Consider the following 23,527-nt stretch of genomic DNA (forward strand, 5'->3'; position numbering starts at 1 on the left):
TGCTGCAGAAAGTGTTTGCACTCCAGGCAAAATCAAGGGATGGGCACAGGGCAGATCTGAGCTGAGCTGTGCACTGATCACATCTCCCTGAGGTGGAAGAAATCACTCACCAAACCTGTAGGGAATCCCAAGGCTTCAGCCCAATGCAAGCCTAGTTGAGTTAGGAGAGAAAAGGAGGAGGAAAGTGAAAAGCAGGAATATAAATAAGGTCCCCATTCGCCCTCTGGAGTTCAGGGTGTGGGGACAAACAGCAGCATTCAAAGGACACTCTCCCCAGGTGGATGAGCACTGGTCAGGCAGGGGAGGCTGTCAGTCTGTCATGCTCCTCCTTTCCACCTCCAACACCCTTGTTCTTCCCTGGGTTCATTTGTTTTCTGTTCTTGCCCACAGGAAGGCAGTCAAGGCCACGTTGGTTCTCCTGCCTCTGCTTGGCATCACCTACATGCTTTTCTTCGTCAACCCCGGCGAGGATGACATTTCCCAGATCGTTTTCATCTATTTCAATTCCTTCCTTCAGTCTTTTCAGGTAAGACAGCAGGTTTGCAGCTGGTGTCAGCTGCTGCTGCAAGGACCCCCAGTGCTTTTCAGCCATAAAACTTTGGGCAATCAAATCTGTGATGGAAATATTAGCTGCAAATAGCTCACACATGCATAATAGATATGCAGTTGAGTCATGTGGAGTGGAAAATCCTCTCAGGTGTGGACTGGATTCATCTCCCTTAGCATCAGCTCCCTGTTCTGTCTGTAACTGCAGCTCCTCACATAAAATCAATGGAGAAACAGATTTCATTCCACCCTGCCTGAGAGAGGATGAGGGATCATCCTCCCAGGGAACCTCTCTTGGACTTGATGTTGCTAAACCAAAGGCAAACAACTGCTCCCTGTTGGATTTGCTGTTTTGTGCAGGTTGTAAGAGTCTCCAGCCAAAAGTTGATGTGCTGTTCTCTGCAGCCAACAGCCCGATTTGTAATTCATATTAGATGTTATTTAACGTGGTGATTTCTTAGGGATGTATTTCAACTATTTTCTGATTCAGGAAAAGTGACATGGTATCAGTTTAGAACCACTTGCTTAAAAGGAAAGTTAAGGCAAACACTCCCATAGGAAGACAACAAAACATGAGCCAGCTGCTTTCAGAGAAAATGCTAATTTTTTGACATTGATGTTTAACCTCCTGTGTGCAGGATATCTGCACACAGATATCCAGGATATCAATAAAAACATACAACTGTCAAGCCAGATCGAGGCTGGGGTTACTGTTTTTAGTGATTGCATCCCACCAGAAATCATGGCTGAATATCCAAAGTGAAAAATGTGCCTTTTAACCTGTGAAGAAGGAAACTTAGCCTTTACCCATGAAGCAATCCACACTTTTCATTCCCTGAAATTGATTGTATTTTTTATCTGCTGATGCTCAGTGTCTCCAAAAAAATACTGCACTGCTTGTTTTCTTGTTAGTACTGTGAAGATGTAAGGAAGCAAACACGGAGTCTCTCCTTTATGGTGACAATAATTACATTCCATTGCTAAAAACAAAATGGGAGGAATTCCACTCACAGGAATTCTGACTTTTGCAGTCATTACAGGGGTTTAGCCACTGCTGCCAGCAGATTCCACAGAGCCATTCAGCTCAGGTGAATTTGGGGAGGCAGCTGGATGCTCTAGAGGTGCTTTAGCCCAGCTGCAGTGGCAATCTCTGCTATCAGTGAAAGAGTTAAAATGCCAACCTAATAATTGACTCCTTTCTCTTCTTTCCAGGGTTTCTTTGTGTCAGTATTTTACTGCTTCTTGAATGGTGAGGTGAGTAATTAATCCTTGGGAGGGGGAGCCGGTTTGGATGGCTGATTACACAGACATGAGATGTTTTTCAGGGGGTCACAACCCCTTCAGTCTCTTGCAGAAGGCTCTTAATGAGCACCTGAATTCCCCAGGCCTCTTTGCTGGTGCCCTTTGTTCTCAAAGCTTTATCAAATTCACACTATTAGCTGGGGTCAGGGCAGAGGGAAAGGAGTTTTCTCAGCTTATAAAATTTTTGTCTTTCATTCTAAGACTTCTTTGAAGTCTCTTATTAATTAAAAGTACAATTTCTGGGCATAGCTAAATACCTCAGAGCTAGACTCTTGTTAAGGATGTGCTGCAGGATATTTTTATCTTGCCATGCTGAGCTGAGTGAGTTTGTCCATGTGGGTAAATTTCTCTGAGTGATCAGTGCCTGTTGCATTGAGAAAAGAGGGCTGAAAGAGATTTAATTAGAATTAATTTCAGGTACTGCTACTCAAGCAAGAAATGTTTTACTAATATCTGTTACTGTTTGACTTCTACCCTAAAGTGTGAGAGATTTTAATCTTCCCCCTACTTACACTGACAGTGTCTCGTTTACCTGCATTTAAATGTGTCATCTTTGTCCAGCCAAAATATTACTCCTCTGCAGAAATTAACTCCCTATTTCATTATTCCTCCTGTCCTGATATAAATTCTATTTGTGCTGCTTCTTAATTTCACTGTGGGCTATGAGAAAGAATGGGCATGGCTTCAAAGCAGCAGTACTTCATTTTATTTTTAAAATTTTATTTTCTTTTATTTTTGTTTTTTATTTTACTGGCTGATCCTGGTGGGTCCCTCCCAACTCAGGATATTCTGGGATTCTGCTTGTCATATTCATCAGGTCTACACTGTTAATGCAGCAGGAAAATCTTCCACAGTAGAAAGTAGCAAAATCAGTGATTTTTTTCAGGGTTTTTTTTCTGGGTTTGTAATCATATTGTCCAGAAAACAAATTTGCATCTTAAAGTACACTAATTTAAAAACTCATCTGCTCCCAGCCAGGCATCTCTACAGAAGTGGTGATGAAAGCAATGCCACTCAATCCCCATGAGGCACCAGATTTTGCTCTAAAAGAGAAAAATAACCTGTGAGGAGCAGCCTTTCAGTAGCCTGAAACCTTTGTGAATATCACTGAAGCCTTGTTATTAGCTCTTCAGTGAGCCTGATATTCCTGTCTCAGTGATAGATGGGCTGATAACTCAGGAGGTTTTAAGTACTGCAGGTTTTCCAGTTACACCATTGGGTTCTTTAAATGCATATAATGGTCTTTATCAGGTTACTCATCCCCCACAGTGCCAGGCTTGCTCTGCATGATGACACAAGCAAAAAGCCTGGAAAATGCATTGATTTAAAGCTTTGATAATGCTGTGATCTCAGCTGCATCTCTCCCATTCCATATGTGATACACATCCCACTAGGAACTTACAGACGGCCAGTAAATGTCTGCTGTAGAGCTCAAAAATTATGGATTGCCCTCAAAAAAACCCCAAAACATATCCTTTATAACATTTTCAATGAGAGGCTCATGTCTGGGAGACTTGTCCCTTCACAATTTATGTATTTCCTTTTGCTGTGGGACTCAAATCTGCTGCTTTTAGTGGAAGGGAGAGGAAACACCATTGTGGATCCCTCAGGTGTACAGGAATGGCTGTAGAGATGTTCTACTCCCTAGGTAGGCACATTAAAAACCCACATAACCTGATTTGGGTTTTTTTTTTCCTGAGGCTCAGTGTGTGATTTTACCAAGTTTTCTCATCAGGAAGTATTTTTGAGAAAGAAGGAGAATAACAGGAAATAAAGAAACAGAGGTAATGTTGTTTTCAGCAGCCACTGAGGGATTCATGCAAAATTCCTTCCCTGTCAGGGCTGGAATTGGATGCAACCTTTGCAGAGTTGTGCTGGATCTTAATGTTCTCAGAATAAAAAGAGGCTACAATTAAATTAATAAAGGACACTGGTCCTTTTTGAGGAAAGGAAATTGTGCAATGAATTTACTGCCTGTATTTTAAAATGCATGTAGAGATTTTGCAGTGAGATGTAGTAAATGTTGAGACTATTTCTCAATCTGATGTGAAAATTATTGGGTTTGGGTACAGGGAAAGCATTAAAAGCAGTTACTGGAATATGAGCAAATGGCAGAAGTATTACTTAGAACAGCATTTTGATAGAGTCACAGGAAATGGAACCATGTGTCATGATAAACCTGCATGAACTGAAAATAAAGAGGAAAGTTCTGCTGGCTCTGGCAGCTTCATGCTGCTCCCCTCAGTCCAGTTCCCACAATATCTGAGCAGCTCAGCCTGTGGAGCTTCAAAACTTCTGCACAACTAAAACTGGGTTTAAAGATCAAAATCAGCATCTTAAAAACACTCGGGAAGTGAGAGGCTGTTCCAAAGAAGAGTTTGCCTACAGAGCTGGCAAGGGTTGGACTCGATGATCCTTAGGGATCCCTTCCAAGCTGAGATATTTTGAGAATCTGGGATTTTGTTCTATGAAGTTTCTGTCCCTTTTTGTCAGAGTTCTGTCTGTGAAGTTTGGAAGATGAAACAGAAGAGTTTCAGACACAGTCCTGTGTCTGAAAATGAAACACAAGAGAGTTTTTCCTCCATAACCTGTAGCCTCCCTTGATTTAAACTAACATACCCTGAGATCTAACCAAGGATGACATCTTGGAAACACCTGATAGCACCACAAAAGGTTCTGATTTTCAGTCATTTGGCCTGACAGATGTGGAAGGGAAAAAGCAGAGCTTTAAAATTGCAGTCCGTGCAAAGAATTACAGTGAATCCAAGGGGAAAAAATGCTTTTTAGATACAAAGTTTACAGTTTTTTATGTTCTATTGCTTCTGAAAAGTTCTCAAGCTGTTTTGAATGAACTGTACGTGCTGTGGATGGGCACAAGAGGCCATTGGCACTTGACTCATTAATTTGTTTTGAGACTTTATGGAAAAAGAGTTGTATTTTTTTGGACGCAGAGAAAAATCTACTAGCCCTAGAGGGCAAAAATATGCAAATGTCATTTAATCCAAATGGAAAAGAGCATCTCTGGACTTCCAAGAAAATTGACAATGAGAGGTTTCTGAGAATTTGAGATGTTATGAAAACTGGCATAATGAAAAATCTGCATGCATTTATGTTGAATGCCACTTCAGAGCAGTGACTGCAATTTGTGAACTTCTTTTTCAATGACTGCAAAAATCAGGATGCTCCTCAAAATTTTTTTTTTCTCAACTCACAGATCATGAGATTGAATTTAATTTCGGGTAACACTGGATTTAAAAAAAAAAAAAAGTAGAAGATGGAGTTTTTTGGAACAGGGATAGATAGAAATCAAAAGAGCATGTAGTGACAGGACAAGGGGAATCTCCTGCTACCTCAGCAGTGCTGATGGAAACAAGAGGATAATGCAGGAGTAAGAATCTCTGCCTCCAGAGAGCACTGCTCCTTCTCATTAGGTGCTTCATGCAGCTCCCAATCACCACCAGATCCCCCAGAGAGTTCTGGGATCCTTGGAAACCTCACCAGCCATGATGGGAGATCCCAGCACAGCCATCCCACAGCAGGGCCTTGGGAATGGAGGGGACTGTTTGAGAAAACCTACATTTATTTATAAAGTGATGGTGCTTGATGAGGAACTGCACAGGGAAGAGCAATCTACACTCTGAAACTGAATGAAGGGAACAAGGCAAATCCTGATTGTACAGAAAAATATTGTTTAAGCACTGGAAGAAAGGCTTGAAGGTGTTTTGAGATCTCTGTCCTTGTTTGTGCTCAAAAAGACTTGATAAGAACCTGATATAATCTCAAAACTGGATAAAACCACTGTGCTGGATGTGCTCTGATCATGGCATTGGACCAGAGGCCTTCTGAGGTCCCTTCTACCTTTATTTATTCTATAATTCATGAGTTCTGTGTCCATAATAATGTGGCTGTTCTTCATTTCTAACCACGTCCTGGAGGGATACATAATTAGCCAGGCTTATGTCTGAAAATGTCCTTTTAGAGCCTGAATTCTTAGCCCTGGACTCAGATTCAGCATTACCTGATCAATATCAATAATCATCCATTAATTGACATTTAAATTGGAAAGCAATTAGCTGGCTTAGAGAGAAAACATCATCAGAGAGGAATAGATCAGATGCCACTGTAAATTATTCTCACAACAAGGTGTGAGGTGAAGATAAATGCTTGATTCTTTTTTTTTTTTTTTTTGTGGTGACCCTTCTGCCAAGCACCATCTGTCTCTCAAAATCTATGAATCTCGAAGTGGCTCCCTTTGATCTGATCACCTTGGGAGGCTGTTCCTTAGAATTGCCAGCTCTGAATCACCCCTGGAATGGTTCCTCATCCCCTTGCCCATCAGCCCAGGCTGACTCCACATTAATCATTCTGAGCCCACAGGACCTGCATTAGGCATTCCTTAAAATCTGCAGAAATACGAATATGAAGGTGGGCTAGAGGGCTAAAGTTTAATTCCATCTGCTCTGAGGCTCCTTCCCCACCCCATCTTCCTTTTTGCACCACTGCTGATGTGAGGGTGACTCCAGAGCACCCCAAAAGAAAACCACAGCAGTTTGGGGTGGGCTGGGTGCACCCAAGGCTTCCCTCTCCCGTGGTTAATTCTGGTCCTTCATGGCCCAGGAGGAATGGGCAGCATTTGCTTCCACCCAAAAACGTGTGGCGAATCTTTATGACTTGTCAGAATAGATCCTGCTTCTTGAGCTGTTCTCTGTGATGACAGAATTGCACTGCTGTGATCTTAGAAATAAACTGTAATATCCCAGTGTGGCAGGGTGCTGTGAAAATAACCTCCTGTTAAGAGGTTATATGGAATTGCTGCAAAATACTCTGGAAAGAAAATAAAATAAAAGTTAATTGGAGACCAATTAAGCAGGACCATTTTTTTAGGGAGAAAAAAACCCATAACAATGTTACATAAATAGTGGTGTGATGTAGGGACCTGGGGGAAAAAAACAAAACCACAGCATTTTACCTGAGCTTTGCTTTTGTTTCCCTTGAGCCTTGCAGATTGTTTTGACTACATCCCTTCCTGACCTCAGGAGGATTAAATACTGATAATGGCATCTTTATGGAGATGTTCAGTTCAATATTTTCTGTGATGGTAACATGGTACCATGAGCACCTTTGTGTCGCTGTTGAGCCGCTAGCAGAGAAGTAGAAACCCAGGTTCTCAGGCAAGAAAAGAGAAGAGAGACTTTATTATTTTGATTTCCATATATATAGACTTTTCAAAGGTCACCCAGATTGGTCAGTCAAAAACCTCCCCCTAGGCCTAACTGGCCAGGCCTGAACTGCCCAAGTCTTGACACCCTGTTTGCAAAAACATCCAAACTTTATCTTTGTTTATAAAACACAGCAAAATGTTCTCACGAGAAAGACCTGTGCTAGCCACACCTTTGGCCTGAGAGGTTGGGTACCTTACAATAAGATCTATTCAATCTTCATCAACGTTCCACAATTTGCACTGCTGTTCAAAGATGTTTAAAGTCCAAAGTTATTTTCCAGTCACCTCCAGCTGCAGCACAGGATCTGAAACACAGCACAAAGGTGCTTAACTGTAGGTGGAAGCTGTTGAATTCCTCACTGAAGCCTGTTTTCGGAAAACAAAAAAATCAGTCTGTTTTAAAGCCCATCAAGATCTATCTAAATCTTACTCATTTAATTAATTCACCTTCATATCAAGATTGCTGGGAATAAAAATGTGGATTTGAGCAAAGCAAGAACTTAATGAGGCACAGACTACTGAACACCGTGAATACATAGGTTGGATATCAGGAAGAAATTCCTCCCTGAGAGGGTGCTGAGGCCCTGGCACAGGGTGCCCAGAGAAGCTGTGGCTGCCCCTGGATCCCTGGCAGTGTCCAAGGCCAGGCTGGACAGGGCTTGGAGCAGCCTGGGACAGTGGAAGGTGTCCCTGCCATGGCAGGGTGTGGGACTGGGTGATCTTTAAGGTCCCAGCCCAAACCATTCTGGGATTCTGTGATTATTCTGTAGTGACTACCTGCTGTCCCTCTGGCCCTCACTTGTTAACACTTCCATGTCAGGGATGTTCCTTGAGGACAGAGGTGGTGGCATCCCAACAGTCTTAATTCCAGCTTGCACTGCCATGGCAGCTCATTTATTCCTACTCTTATCAGACACCTACATAACTATTATATTTTAGTATTACTATGTCAAGAAGTGAAAACCCTTTGTTCTGGTAAGAGGATCAAGCCTTCTTCTTCTCTGCTAATGACATACGACATTTCTTCCAAAATCTGATTTCTAATGTTGCTCAAGGCTCTTTTTTCTAATTGACGGCTGCAAGAAATTAGCCAGCAGCCAATGTCTAGCACTGGCAATAGCAGTACAGAGTTGATGTCTGCTTTGTCAAAAGAAAACCTTCTCTGAATGTGTTCATCCTTCTCTCCACCTCTTTTATTATTTTTCTTTATTCTGCTGTGGAGGAAGGGGGAGAGAAGTTTTTAACAATATTTTTAATCAGATATGATCTAAAAGTTTGACAAGTCCCTGGTTAGGTGATCCAATCAGAAGAGAAAAAACTGTCACCCACTGATTTCCTTTCATGCCATTATCTAAATTTTTCTTCTTGACTGTTCCTAAGCAGTGCCCACACTCTGTAGGCACAAATATGTTGGCAAATATGTTGACCACATGCTCAGAAACTGTGATTATTCACTGAACACAAAGCAGAAAGAGCTGAAGAAAAGGGTAGTTCTGAAAGAGGAACTATTTGCAAGAAAAAAAGACAGACAAGGGGTCAACAGAGACACCCAGCTGTGTGTTCAGAGCAGGATAATATTGGTCCTCTCAAGTAACTAAAATTCCACAGAGGTGAGGCTGATAATTTGTGCTCCCAAGACTCCTTGTTAAGCTCTAACCACTGATAACAGCCTGTGGCATCCTTGGGCTATTGCAGGCAAGGTTCTGGTAATTTCAGGTCATAAATGTGCCAATGCTGACTCTGGGGCATGGTCCTGACTCTAGAAATGCTTCATAAATAGAGGTAGCTGCTCTTACAGAGATTAACAACCATGGTTGAAGTTGCCATTTTGCTTTCTCGTTTCCTTTTACTCTTCCAGTGTAATAGATTTTTTTTGGTGTCTTTTCTTAACATGTTATTACAGCAGCCACAGCCAGGTTTTTTTTTTTTCTTTTCTTACCTAAAGTTAACCTAGCATTTTGTTTCTGAGTTCAACTATGAGATATAAATTTAAACTTAACCTTTTCTGCTTGCACTCTGGTCACATACTAATTGCAGTTAACTATTCTATCATTAAAAAATGCTTTGCCCTCACCCTTGAAGGTGCAGAGCCCATTTCTCTGTGCCCAGCCCATTAGGAATGACTCCAGCTGCACAAGAAGACAGCATTTTTGTTACTACTTTTTTATCCTGTCTCAAATCACATCATAAAAGCCAACTGCTTGTTTAGACTCACGTCTTTATCTCCAGGTGACTCTTTTTGACTTGGTTGGCTTGAAGCACAAATGATAAATCTAATCTGACTTCATTGGCTGAGTAAGTATCTCTTCACACTGGAAAAAAAAAAAACCAAAATTTTACTCCAGAAGAAAGGAGGAAAATTTTCTCTAACACTTTCTCAGCATTTGGTGACATCTGGGGAGAAATGAGCATTTCAGAGGCAACATCCCTCTGCAAATCAGGTCTTCATGGGGCAATTTCCCATGACAATGATCTGGCACTTTATATGTCACTTAAACCACTTGTCTGAAGTGCCCAACAGTTCATTAAGCTGGGTTTGTACTCAGAGGAGCAAGAGGGAGCAAGGATTATTTCATTCCTCCAAGTCACATCCTGACAGGGATTTTCTCTCTCTCTCTTTCCATTGTCTACATTGGAAGCATAAATAATGCATCCAATAGATGGATGGGGCTTGGAGCAACCTGGTCCAGTGGAGAGTCCAGTGAAAAGGGAGTTGGAATTATATACCTTCAAGGTCCCTTCCAACCCAAACCATTCCAGGATTCAGTGATAATTGGCCAAGACTGGGTGTGAGTCTCTCATGCCTCCCCCTTGCATGGCCTCTGGCACATGGATTTGCCTTTGGATGTACATTATATCCTCCCTCACACCCAGAATCAGCAATGAGGATCCCTTTGCCACTCCAGGCAAAACCAGGGCAGGTTTGCAAACAGTGAATTTCCAGAAAAGTGCAACACCATGGCAGAGTTTTCCAGTGTTTCTCCTGTTTCCCTAGGAGGGTTGAGTGAGCCAGGGAGGTCACTGGATGGAACTGGGAAGGTCAGCAGTCCAGGCTGCTGCAGTTTGTGATTGAGTCAGTCCATCCTGACTCTGCTATCTCATAATTGTGTTGTTCAAGTCATTTTATAACCTGACCAAATCCCATCCTGAAGTGCTGTAGCTACTGCTTCAGAATGAGAGGCTATTGCAGAAATCCTCTGCACTGTTGTTTTATCACATTATTCTCATTCTCATCCTTCAGGTCATTCATGATCATGCTTTTCCTGGCAGTGCTGTCTTCTAATTTTAATTCTCCTTTCATTGGGTATTGTCTTTTCCATCCTCATTTCTCCAATTCCCTCATATTCTTTGTTTTATTAGGTTCTGTCTGACCCCTACTAAGTGTAAAAAACATTATTATTTATATTGAAACAAATCATTGATTCAAAACCAAAAGAAAGAAACGCAGTGTGGTTTTCTTCTCACCTTACTGTAAAAACCTGCAGCTGCTTGTCTCAAATCACAGAATCACAGCATCAGTTAAGTTGGAAAAGACCTCTGAGAGCATTGAGTCCAAGCTGTGACCTAAAACCACCATCTCAACCATGGCACTAGCACAGATCACAGCTGAGAAAACAACCAAAGAAAGAAATCCTCTGGTCTAATTTTCCTAATCTCTGTCTTCTAGAAGGGCTCTGATAGAAAAGCCACATTTCCAGGTTCAGGATTCCCTTAAAAAGGTTCCAAAGAGGCAGATTGTCTGGTGCCAGACCACAGCTTCTCAGGAGCAGTGCTGCAGCCCAGGGCTCTGTCCAAGTCTCCTAAGCCCACCCAGAAATGGGAAGTTGCAACCAGCCAAGAGAAGAGAGCAATTTCCCCCCTTCTGTGTCCTCCTTGTGAACTCTTGTATGTTTTAACCATCAGGCCTTCATCCTGTTCATCAGGACACCTCAGACTGACAGGGTGTGGTTTGGGTTGGAAATCCCTCCACTCCTGGAGCTTTTCAATTCATCTGAGCACTCTCACACGGCACTTTGGAGCTGCTCTGCAGTGGGATTGGAGACTCTGTGTGTTCCTTGTATTGTGAGAAGACCTCACAGAGCTCCTGCAGACATTCAAAGCTTTCAAAGAAATAATGAAAAGCTGTGTCTGTTCATCTCTGCGCAATTTTTTTTCACTCCACCTTCCCTGCAGTGCCAGTGGTGGTGACAGACATGCCCAGGGTGGCTCTGATTGACCTCACCCAGGTGCTGATAGCTGAGAACCTGTGCCAGCATGGCTTTCAGAGGCTCTGTGAGCTCCTCCCAGCTCTTGTGCAGTTGCCATGGCAGCTGATCCATCTGAGGTCTTCCCCACAACAGCCTCACTGCTATTAATGCCCAAACTTCCCCTTGTCCATGGTAAAATGGGGCTTAAAACAATCCTTTACTTTTGAGGGATACAATGATAATAAAGACTGAAAAATACTCGGGGTTAGATATCAATATTGTCTGAACTTAGCTAAATTTATAATCCAGACATCTAAAATAGAGCTGGTTGTCTAGACTGATTTTATAACTAATTAAAGAAAATAAATGTTTTTCATCTGACCACAAATATCTGGCCTATTTTGGACACCTGCTTTAGAAGGAGGTGAATCATCCCCTTTGACCACACTGGCTGGTTCCTTCTTGGCCAGGAAGAGATCAATAGTTGAGGTGCAATGTCTATACTACATTATTTATAACCCATCTTTCTAGACAAATGTGGTTTTGGCAGAAGAGGCCCTGGCTTGATACAGAAGTTTTATGTAACAATGCTGCTTTCAAAGTTCAGCAGATTGCAGGTTGGCAGCAGAATGTCAACATCCTTTCCAGGTGTCGTGAATACATCAGGCTGTCCAAGAAGCTCAGCCCAAATTGTTCTCACCTGATTCTGCAGGCTTGCTTAGCTCCCTGGGGTAGGAGTCTGAATTGCTTTTCTCTCTACAGTAAGCAGAGATTAACAAGAATATCCAGAAATTGGTCTAAATGCTTCATCCGAGGTTCTGACTTTGAGTTTCCTCCACCAGGGATTTGGCAGGAAACGGTTGTGGTCTATTTTAAAAGTATATCAAGCCTTCCCTCCCACTGTGATTGAGGTTTAGGTCTCCTTTCTCCTGTTTTGCTCTTGATTATATATGTATATATTTGAGCTGAACCACCTGGGCTCTCCCTATGCTCCATGCAAAAAAATGTTTGGATTCACTTCAATTCAAGATTCATCTGACCAACTTAGCACCTGATGGAGGATGAGCTGCTGGTGTGGAGCTCCCACTGCCTGCACAGGGCACTCACAGGGGTTGGGTCACATGTGTCTGTGTTGTAGAACCAGTGCTGGGTTACATCCCCTGTGGTTCTTCACACTCAAGGGCAGCAGGGGCAACTGGAGCCCGTGGGATGGAGCTCTCTGAGGCCTCCATCAGCTCTTGGACAGAGCTGAGATGCACCATCTGTCAGGTCCATCCTGAGGGCTTGAGTCTGTTGCATGAGCTTAGGCCTTTATTGCTGTTTGAAGTGTTCTGAGATATTAAGGACATCAGATATGAGACATGAGATGTGTGAAAGTCATGTTTTTTCCTAAGTTAAGTACCCAAGAGAACACCAATGAACAAGAAGCTCCTGTTCAGGCATCTGAATCAATCCCTGCCTGTTTCAGTGCCTTGGCAATATTATGACTCCTCCCAGCAGTGTCCAGCATCCCTTGTTGCCTAAAACAGGGCTTACCTGAAACAAAGGCCAGACAAAGTTAGGAGAATAAAAAGCAGACAAATTTATTCAAGGCCTTCAGGTGCATTCAGGGCAGACAAAGCCTACTCGAGGGGCTAAACCCAAAATGGATGACAAGTCATGGGTTCTTCACATTGTATAAGTTCTGTCCATTAACATATCAGCCTTAATCCTCCAATTACACCTTCAGATGATGTCAATTACCCAAGCTTGCTCCCCCAATTCACTGTTGTTTACATATTTTGGGGCTCTGAGGCAGCAAAGTGTCCTTGGATTTTCCAACTGAGAGCAAATGTTTTGTCTAAAATGCTGGGAGCAGAGGTTCTTAGCCCTTCATATGCAGCCTAGAGCTACACACCAAAGCTACAAGTACATGAAATATAGAAGCTAAAAATCCATAAGGCATCACCCTCTACAGAGAGCACCTGAAACTTCCCCCTCACCTTCTCTCCTCTGTGTCTCCCCAGGTCCGCTCTGCCGCCAGGAAGAGGTGGCACCGCTGGCAGGACCACCACTCGCTGCGGGTGCGCGTGGCGCGGGCCATGTCCATCCCCACCTCTCCCACGCGGATCAGCTTCCACAGCATCAAGCAGACAGCAGCCGTGTGAGCCCCCCACGGACAGCCCCACCACCACCCCGTGGCCTTCACAGTTCTTCTGTCTTCACCCCCCAAGCCCCTTGCTGCAGAATTCCTTCCTTTGTCGTCGCTGGTCTCTTTCCAGTGAGGGTCCCGTGGTGTTCTGGTGGATTTGCATCTCCCACATCCGTGGTGCTGCTTTACAGCAAGTGGGAAAAAGCCTCTTGGAGTCGGTGGTGGTCAAACAGATTCAAAGAAGGAACAGGTTCAACCCTGACTGCATCCTGTGGAAGTTCGCAATGCAAGGTCTAAAACAGCACACTGGCAGGAAAAATCAGTTTTTTTCTCCCTTCTTTGTTTTCTCGGTTTTTTCCTTCCCCCTTTCGTATTGCGGTGAACAAAGACTATTTTTAACACGCTGCCCGTCTCACCCTGTACATTGATTCCCAGTGGTTTCAACACTTTGGTGTATAATAGCCCATCCCTTTCTCGTTTCCTTTGTAAAAAGTTTCTTCTCTGCAAAACTGTCATTTGAGAACTTGTGGCAGCAAGGAAAAGAGCGCCTGAAAGGTGGTGTGAAAAACCTGAATTTCTCTGCCTTCCCCATTTCTCCCTTGGACAGAGTGGGAGCTGGCAGGGCAGGGCTGGACTGTTCAACACAGGGCACTTTGCCTGGCAAGCACCATGCCCTGCTCATACACAGATTTTCAAAGGACAGCAGTAGCTCTGAGTAGCTCTACAAAATACCCTCATTCCTCTTAGCCCCACGCTTTCAGCACAATGTTAAGTGGAAAGCCTTTGGAAAGTCTTTTTTTTTTCAGCTCAGAGGATCGGGGTGGGGAAGGACAGCTTTTCTGGGTTTAGAAAATACAAGAGGGAAGCACTGTAAAAATAATAATGATGAGAAGAGGATGTTTGCTACGTGCTGCGCAAAGGTATCTATTGAGCATTTTGAACTAGAGCAGTCGTATCTACCAGGCTTTTTATGTGATGTTCAAAAATACTGTATATTTTCAATAATAAACACTACTCTGGGTTGGTTTCAATAAAACCAGGCATCATTTTCTTTGCTCTGGAAAGGAAGAGGACACCTGTCTTGAGAGTGGTTTTGTATCTAAGCTCTAAGGGAAAGAAATCCTATTTGATAATGAGCCAAGAAGAAGAACAACCTCGTGATAAAATCCTAACAAGGGGGCATTTAAATGCAAGAAGATTTTCCTCCTTCTCAGCTCATGGTCTTACACTGAATTCCTGTCCCTCTGCACTCTCTCCATTGGGCTTTGCCACAGCAGGAAGAAAAAAGTTGTGTAATATATTCTCCGTCACCTGTGTCTCAACAGAGCTGGAGTAATCTGGTCTTTCCACTTTATCAAGCTTATTCTGAATTTTCTTCAGATGTTTTTTAGGACTTTTCAGCACAAGCTGGATTTAAACCTCCAGATTTATACTGCTGTAGTTTTCAGGGGCTGGGAAATACCTTGGAAGACACTGTTATAAATCCTCTGCTTGTGGAGGCATCCTGTCCTAACAGCTCAGTCACATTAAGCTTTGAGCTTGCTGGCAATGAACAGCAAATTCAAATAAACAACATTTTGTAACTTTTCCCTCTCCTAACTCATTTGGATTCATGTGCCTCAAAGAGATAACACAGGGAGCAGGGAGATGTGAGTGTCTGATGAGAGAGGACCAGATCAGTGCTTTTCATCATCAAGTGCATCACCACAGCAATGCACAGCCCCTGGCACCTTGTGTTTGAAGGGAGAGATGTATCTACAGGCTAGAAATATGTACAGTGAGTGTCTCTGTGTTTGCTCTGGCTCTGGGCCATGCTGGGATGAAAAAGGGATTTCCAGTGCAGCACATAGTCAGAAATTGCAGGTTATTGTTGCTACCAGGAGTGTAGCAGACATTTAGCAGGTCTGAGTAGAAAAAAATTTGGCAGCTAAAGCAGTGAGCAAATGGCTAACTCTGTGTCCTTTACAGCTGAGAGTTTACCTCAGTGAACACTGAAATATATCAATGCCGTGGTTTTGGGCTATTTCTGCAGTGCCCTGTTTTCATTTACAATAAATATTCACTGAACATTTAAGACCAATAAATAGGTGAAGACACTTAAATATGGTCTGTGTCAGTGAAGTCAGGTGGCTGATTTCCCATTGCACTTGGTGCATACCCAAGGTAATCGTGCAGCTTGAAGGAAATAAAAACAGCCTTTTCAACTCTGCAAGCTCTCAACCCCAGGACTTGGGAAGAAGTTCACAGTTCAGCTGGCTGGCAGCAGTGGTGATGCTCCTGTCTCTGCTGCACTGTCTGGTCCCACAGGTGGAGAGCTGACATCTGTCACCAGCAGCATTTGGCACATCTGAGCAGGGATGACAAAATGCTCACCTTTCCTGGAAACACCAGCCAAAGTAGCTGCTGATATCATCCCAAGGCACGAAGCTGCTCAGAAATGGATTCACTTGAGTTTAGCTGTTTGGAAATCATCCCAGGAAAAGAAAAATACCTGGGAGTCAAAGATAAGCAAGAGCTTCTGTTTTCCCTGGGCAGCCCTTGAGGTGAGCCACATGCTGCTATGTCAAGAAAACAAACATTTCTGAATTTGCACTGAGTGATGTTCATCCTGTCTTTTACTAGTGAATTAATGATTTGATGATTATCCAGGATACCTGTGAGCAGAGCTACTGAGATGTTCCCCAGATGTCCTGGGCAGCAAAGGGGAGTCCCTTGGCCATGTCTGCCCTTTCCTGAAGGTGAGGACTTGCCTGAGGAGCAACAGTGTGGAAAAGCACCCAGGGACCTTGTGGATGCCAAAATGAACTCAAGGAGCTGTGTGACCTGGCAGCAAAGGTGGCTAACAGCAGCCTGGGATGTTTTGAGGGAAGCGATTACTCCCTTTTTCTTTGCAGTCCTTAGACCACAGCCAGAGGCTGTGCCCAGTTTGGTGACCCCAGCATAAAATATATTAATATACCAGAGCAAGGTCAGCCCCAGGGACACCAAGGTGCTCAGGTGTGGATCACCTGCCATGTGCAGAGATGCAGGAGGAGCTGTTTCAGAGCAAAGCAGATATTTTGGATGGAGCCAACAACAGCCTGCCAGTACCTCTGCAGTTGCTGACAGACCCAGCCCCTTCACAATGGTTTGAGGCAGGAGGAAACAGATATAAATTAACAAAAAAGGGCCAGATAAGGTAAAAGGAGAAAGTTTTTCCTCAGGAAGAGTCAAGCAATGGGACAGGTTTCAGTCTCCATCTCCAGAGATTTTTCAAGACCCAACTGGATAAAGTCCTGAGCAACATTCTGAGCCTGCTGTGAGTAGGGGTTTGGACTGGAGACCTCCTGAGGTCTGCCTTACAACCTGGATTATGCTGGCATCCTAGAAGTGATATTGTCAGTCATGCCTTTAACACAAGGGAAGAATGAACATGATGAAGGTCTGTCTGCTGCCTCTTTTTCATGTGCACATCAGGGGGTTTGGAAACATCCTCATGTCTCCTCTCTTCAAAAGAAGCTCCTTCCTTTGCTTTCTCCTGGCAGGAAGGCAAAGATGAATAAAGTCACATCTCTTTAGGGAAAACTCTTCCCCTTATTTCGTGATGCCTTTTAAAGCCCTTTCAACAAAATAACCATTTGTGGCACAGATCTGGGATGATTCAGATGTAGCTTTTGGATCAGCAGGACCAGTCTTGACTCAGCTATGCCAGGGAAATGGTGGTGGATGTGTTGGACCGACAGCATCTGTGCAGTGTGTGTCTATGTGTGTGTTTATGCACACGTGTGTTCATGTCCTCTGGTGTGTTTGGAGAAAATCAATCGATGCAATCTGGATTTATAGCTTATTGTGTAGGAGGAAAACAAAGCTGCTTGTGTTCAGTGAGTCATTATGGAAATGAACACCCATGAGCACTCGAGTGCTTGAAACACGACACTGCAAAGCTTTTCCAGGAAAATGTTTGCAGTGCTGAGTGCTGCACACCATGCCTGTGCCAAGTGACTTGGGGCAGCAAGTGAAGCTGACTTTGGATCTGGACTAATTGCTTCCCTCTGACACTATTTAAATCTTCTTCCCCCTCCTCCTTTGCAAGGAATCCCCAGTTCCAGCTTGCAGTGGAGACAGCTGTGCTGCAGTTTCTTGGATGCAGGGATATCAGTTTAGGGTCGGGTTTGGGTGTTATCACCCTACACATGCAGCACAGCCAGGGGATTTGGGGCTGAACACGTGGGGTGAGGGACACAGCCCTGGATTCCAGCAGAGCATCACAGCACTGGTGATGGGCTCTGCAGTGAGAGCAGGTCATGTGCTCAAGAAAATGGGTCTGGGGTGGAAAATGTGTTTTGAGTGTGGAGGTGGAGTCACTCAGGACAGTAGGTAGAGGGGAGTTGTGAAATGACAGAAGCATATTCTGTCTGCCCTGGTCTCTGCTCAGACTCTTTGTTTCCATGGTGTTGGGACCTTCTCCTGTAGACAGCCACCACAAGGCTCTCCTCTTAGTCCACGGAGAGAAACAAAGCAATTTTGGGATTGCAATAATCCAAGTTCACCATCCAAAAAATTGCATTTCCCTACATGGTAAGGATGTTGTAGGTTCATGAGTGTGAAGGTTTTACACAAATCCTTCAAACTTTCATAAATAATTCTCTTTATTGCTTTCCTTTTGTGTGTCTTCCACAGCGCTGGAAGAAGTTTTCAGGAGAAACTTTTGGAAAGAAATAGATAATACCTATAAATTGTGGGCTGATGGTAAATTATATAGTTAAAACAAAAACCTGCATCACCTGGATAATCCTGTTGGATTATACATTGCTTTCTTAAGTTTCTCCATTTGCTAATTAGTGCAGGAGAAAGAAAACCTTCCTGGTTGATGCAATTACCAGAGCAGTGCTATAGTGACCTTGAGCTATGGAAAGCCAAAGCTGTGGAGAAGAACTCCTAAAACCTTAATGAGATTCCCATATGCTAACGAGGCAGGCAGCCTCCACGAGGGCTGTGTGTGCTCAGCACTCCCCAAAGCAGGCTGAGAAACCCTCCTGACACCTCCCAGGCTGCCAGGGGTCGTGCCAAAGGCTGAACCAATTCATGGCCCTCTGCTGATTGGCATGTGTCAAAGGAGTGATTCAGTCTGCTGAGGTGGGGAAATGACAAATTGCAGCCCTGCTGGTGAGGTGACAAGGAGCAGCAGCAGCTCCCTGCAGGAGGCTGACCTCAGCAGGGCTGTGCTCATTACTGGCACAGTGCTAATGAGCAGGGAATAGTGGTTACCCTGCCTCATCCCTATCCTGGCCAGCCACATCCAGCCCCAAAGTACCCTTACACAGTAGAAATTGTGCATTCCCTCAGCTGGCTGGCCCAGGGTTTGGTGGTTGACTCATTTTGACCTTTGCTGGTTGCTGACTTTCAGCCCAGCAGTTCAGCCAGAGGCCAATGGATCAGCAGGGATCCTGGCACAGCAGTGATCACCTCTGATGGGGGAAACAGGGATTGCTGCTTCCTAGCAGGGCAAAAGAGCTGATTCTGTGTGTAACAAAGCAGTGCAGGCCACCAGGTCAGCACAACTGCTTGTTGGGGAGATCTGAGGTTGCCATGGTTTTCTGTCTCCCTGCAAGTCTCCTTGTCCAGCAGCCAGGCAGGGATTGGCCTCAGCTCTGTAAATCAAAGAATAGCTTGGGTTGGAAAGGACCTTTGAAGGTGATCTGGTCCAATGCCCTACACTGAGCAGGGAAATCCTCAGCCAGGTCAGGTTGGTCAGAGCCCTGAGAAGATACCTGTGCTTAGGTGTTTCAGAAAGGTCAGGAAGTCTAGAGCAGGCTGTCTTGAAAAAAAAGACTGTATAACCTTTTTTGGGGAAAAAACCCAAACAAAATCATAAAACCATAGAATTACCCTTTGGGCTTCTGACTTCTCTCAGTGTCTGTCCACAGTGTGGGATCTTATTTCAGTGTGCAACACCAAAATTCATAAAACCCCATGACAAACTGAGAGGTGCACAACTCAATCCACATCTGAAACCTGGTGTACCCATGGATTTCTGTTAAAAATATATCAGACTTAATTGACTTTATAAATACCCTTACATATGCTTGTGCATTTTTTAGTGTATATGAACTTGTAAAAATATTTCTGACGGGTGTTCTGCAAATGTCACAGAATCATCAAATCACAGAATGGTTTGGGTTGGAAGGGACCTTAAAGATCATCTCATTCCACCCCCCTGCCATGGGCAGGGACACGTTCCACTAGAGGGAAGACAGTCCTGGGGTTGGAGCAGGAGGGTGATGCTCTTTTCCTGGTCCTGAGCTACATCCTGTGCATGAAGGTGCAAAAAGGAGCACAACACAAGCATCCAATAAGTTTGCTTGAAGGTTTTGTCTCAGCTTTGCTGATTTGCATTTTCTCCTTTCAATAAAATCACTGATTTTGCATGTTTTACACACTCACTGGTAAAAATCTGTGATTCAGAATCAACCTCCCCATTTTTGCTGTGCTCCAGGCTCACCTTCACCTTGTTATCATCAGCTGCCTCACTCATCCCCTCATGGTTTCTCCCCTTCTTGGTGTGCACAGGCTTTCAATATGGGCACAGATTTGCTTTGCTCAGCACTGACGAGCATTGGGAAGTTGCTTGCAAAGCAGAAAAAGAGAAAAAGCTGCACAAAAACATTTTCTCAAAGCTGCCAACATCATAAATCTGTAGTAGCCATGCAGTTCCCTCTCCTGCTGAATTCATAAAGGCAGGGATGTAAAAGGAAACAGACCCAATGTGCAGCCTCTCCAGCTCGCTGTGCTCCCAGGGACTGGGAGGAAAGCCTCGAGCTTGTGCAGCCCCACAGCTCCTGGTGTGAGTCCTTCCATAAATCAGCCCTTCCCACACGTTCTGAAGTGGTGTTAGCTCTCAGCCACAAGACATTTGTGATTCACGTGGGACAGGCTCCTTGCGAAAGGATTGCTGCAGTCTCATCCGCAGCACAAAGCTGAAATTCTGGGCACTCAGAGTCAATTCAAAACCTAAGCCAGCAGACCTCCTGCTCCCTGCTTCAGAGTAAGGATAACACACTTTTCCCTATCACACATCAGCATCTTTCTGGGGGGTGTTATTTATCAGTTGTTCATAAATGAATCAACAGCCTGAACCATCAAACTGTCTCAGCTCAGTTATTTTACTGTTCACAGACAGTTTTATCGGCACGACAGTGTGTGCACCCCTGGGCTATGCACATCTATCCCATCTGTGGCACTGCTGAAATGAGAATATTGGGTTTTCCAGGACCAGAATAACATCTGCATCGAGAATCATGTGGAGGATGCACCTCAGACCCTGCAGAGACCATGCCAAGTGTGTAGTTGTTGCCATACATAGAGAATTTGGTGTGTGGGATTCAAAAAGGTGGGGATTTCCCAAATATCTTTTTGCTTTATGACACCACCACAAGATTCCTGGCCCACCTCTGTCCCAACCTGAGGAGAAATCTCAAATCCACTGCAGGAGAAGATATCAGCACCTCAATTCCTGCCCCTCTCCAAGGGCAGGTGGAGCTCACAGCTTGTTGTGGTAGCCGGCCCACACAGGCCCCACAGGGCCCCCTCTCAGTCCCCAAGACTAGCTTCAGATGACCAGAACCTGCAACTGTCCTTCTCCTCGGGTCATCTCGAGACACACCAAGGAAGGAGGAGGGGTGTCTGGCCTTGTGCTGAGGGGTGCTCCGTTGGGCGGAGGGGGACCGCAGAAAATAAAGAAGTCGAAGGAGTCGGAAGTCCCCAAGATCCTTTTATTAGAAGGGAGAAGCAGCACCAGGATGTCAGGGAACTCCCGAGGCACTTATGCTCAAGGCACTGGAAACCGCAAGGCACACAGGCCAACGAGGCACCAGAAGCCACGAGGCGCTAAGGGCCCCGAACAAAGGACACAAGGGGCTTTATAGTGGGATACGGGGTTTCCAGGGGCGGGGTAGCAGGGGCGGAGCCAATGGGCTCCGGTACATATATGAGGGACAAGCAGGTGAGCAAATCAGGTGCAATAGGGGCAGGAAAACTGACAACCAATGAGGTAGCGGGGGGAAAAGAACATTCTAGGTCGGGGCGGCAACAGGGGAGGGGACAAGGCGGGGTAACAGAACTTTTAACCAATAAACAAATGCAAAACTTTCAAGGGGAGGAGGGCTGCAGCTCAAACATCTTCTTGGAGTCCCAAGAATTGGCATCATCCCCTTCGGGGATTTGTGCCACATTGACTGAGGGGCCTTGGGGCTCCAGGGCGACAACCTCGGGCTGTCGCACCTCCGCAACAGCTCTCCATCAGGATTCACCTCACTGAGAAGGACAACCAGGATGAGGTGTCCCCATGCAGGAGTGCTCTTTCTATGCCCCCTGCTATTCTGGTAAGACTTAGATGAGAGGGGTTAAAAAAAAATAAGTAAAAGAGACAGCAAAAGCTATAAAATAGTTGCAACTCACAGAGTGCCAAAGCAAACATTCCCAAGCTACAGTTTTCCACTGTAAAACTGCTGGCTTTGGCCGGAGAGCTGAAGGAAGAAAAGTCCATCAGAAGCACCTCTGAGGCTTTCCTGACTCAGCTTTGGGACTGGGATGGAGCAGGCACGTGGCTGCAGGCAGGGCAGAAGGAAGTGCCTGCTGGGGAGATGATGGGAGCAGCCAGAGTTCCCAGCTCCAGCAATCCCGGGATATCAGCACTGTGTGGGTGGGAATGGCTCCTGTCTGCCCAGCCTGGGAGAACCTCTCCTGAGAGGAAAGGGTGGGAGGGTTGTTCAGCCTGGAGAAGAGAAAGCTCTGGAGAGACCTCACTGCAATCTTTCAGCACCTAAAGGGGCAGTAAGAGTCCCAGACACTTTTGACAAGGGCAGGTAGTGACAGGAGGAGAGGGAATGGCTTTAAACTGGCAGAGGGCAGGTTTAAATTGGATATTGGGAAGGAATTCTTCCCTGTGAGGGTGGCAAGGCCCTGGCACAGGGTGCCCAGAGAAGCTGTCGCTGTTCCTGGATCCCTGGCAGTGTCCAAAGCTAGGCTGGACAGGGTTTGGAGCACCAGGGATAGTGGAAGGTGTCCCTGCCATGGCAGAGCGTTGGAAGTGGATGGCTTTTAATAACACCTTTTACATATGAGATCCCTTGGCTCACCATGGAATTTTTACCATTTTTCCATGTGTTGCAGAAGAGATTTGCAGTTCTCAGTGAATCTATCTGCCTCCTTCATGAACAAGAGGGCAAACAAAGCATGGTTTCACATGATGCCAAACATGATTTATCTCTAGTCTTCTGTTGTGGTTTATTTGCTAATTCATACACAGCTTGGATCAAGAGTCATCATGGGCTCATGTTTTTCCAGCACAATTTCACTGTAAATTGTGAAGTAAAGAAAAAATAGGTGCTCACATTAGTGCTCAGCATAAAATTAAAAGGGAATTATTCAAGGTTTGAGATGAATTAGTAAATGCACAGGCAGTGGCATTTTAGAGTCAGACACAGGAAAGTTAAAAACCCCTCTTCTGCCTTTTCACAGATGCACATTTTATTTGCAGCTTTTTTGAAAAAACTAGTGAGTTTAACTGACTCATGGCCATTTCATACTTGTCTAATTTCATAACAACAGTCAGGAGCTTTCAGCAAATGCCCAGCTTTCAGATGGAAAAGATCCAGGATCCTCATGTCCCACCACTACAGCTTTTTCCAGATTTTTTTCCCTTTCTCTATTGATCGGAAATATATTATTAAATATCTCCATCTAATTAATCCATCACCAGGTTATTCAGACTCTAATAACCTCCCCAGAGAAGTTCAAGGCCAGGCTGGACAGGGCTTGGAGCAACCTGGGATAGAGAAAGGTGTCCCTGACCATACCAGGGAGCGGAACTGGATGATCTCCAAGGTCCCTTCCAACCCAAAGCATTCCATGATTCTGTGAGAGTGATGAAAGAGGCATTAATTGAAATAACATTTTCCACACTGCTTTGCTTTGTGTTGTTCCTGGCAGAGGGTGTTTGCAGGCATGCAGGTAGCAGTACTTTATTTTTTAGTAGCCTAAAAGCACTTCCATATTCTTGAGATTGAAATATCAGCTGGTGAGGCTCATGGAGGTCCTTAATTCCTGCAGAAATCTCATCCCAGGGCTTTAAACAAGCTCCCAGCAATGTTTGCTCTTCCA

The 23,527-nt window shown here is 44.6% G+C and overlaps 1 protein-coding gene across 2 annotated transcripts in view; it reads left to right on the forward strand.

Moving 5' to 3' along the window:
* The window catches only part of CRHR2 (corticotropin releasing hormone receptor 2), a 133,122-nt gene extending 113,313 nt beyond the window's left edge, over positions 1 to 19,809 (forward strand). For both annotated transcript variants that reach the window (XM_085050158.1, XM_085050160.1), the window contains 3 exons: positions 391 to 526; positions 1,759 to 1,800; positions 13,263 to 19,809. In XM_085050158.1, coding sequence (XP_084906284.1) covers positions 391 to 526; positions 1,759 to 1,800; positions 13,263 to 13,403 — 319 coding nt within the window. In that variant the 3' untranslated portion in view covers positions 13,404 to 19,809. The remainder of the gene's footprint in view (positions 1 to 390; positions 527 to 1,758; positions 1,801 to 13,262) is intronic.
* The last annotated feature ends 3,718 nt before the right edge of the window (positions 19,810 to 23,527 follow it).

This window comes from Lichenostomus cassidix, chromosome 2 (genome assembly GCF_008360975.1).
Source record: "Lichenostomus cassidix isolate B80296 chromosome 2, HeHo_3.0, whole genome shotgun sequence".
NCBI lineage: Eukaryota > Metazoa > Chordata > Aves > Passeriformes > Meliphagidae > Lichenostomus > Lichenostomus cassidix.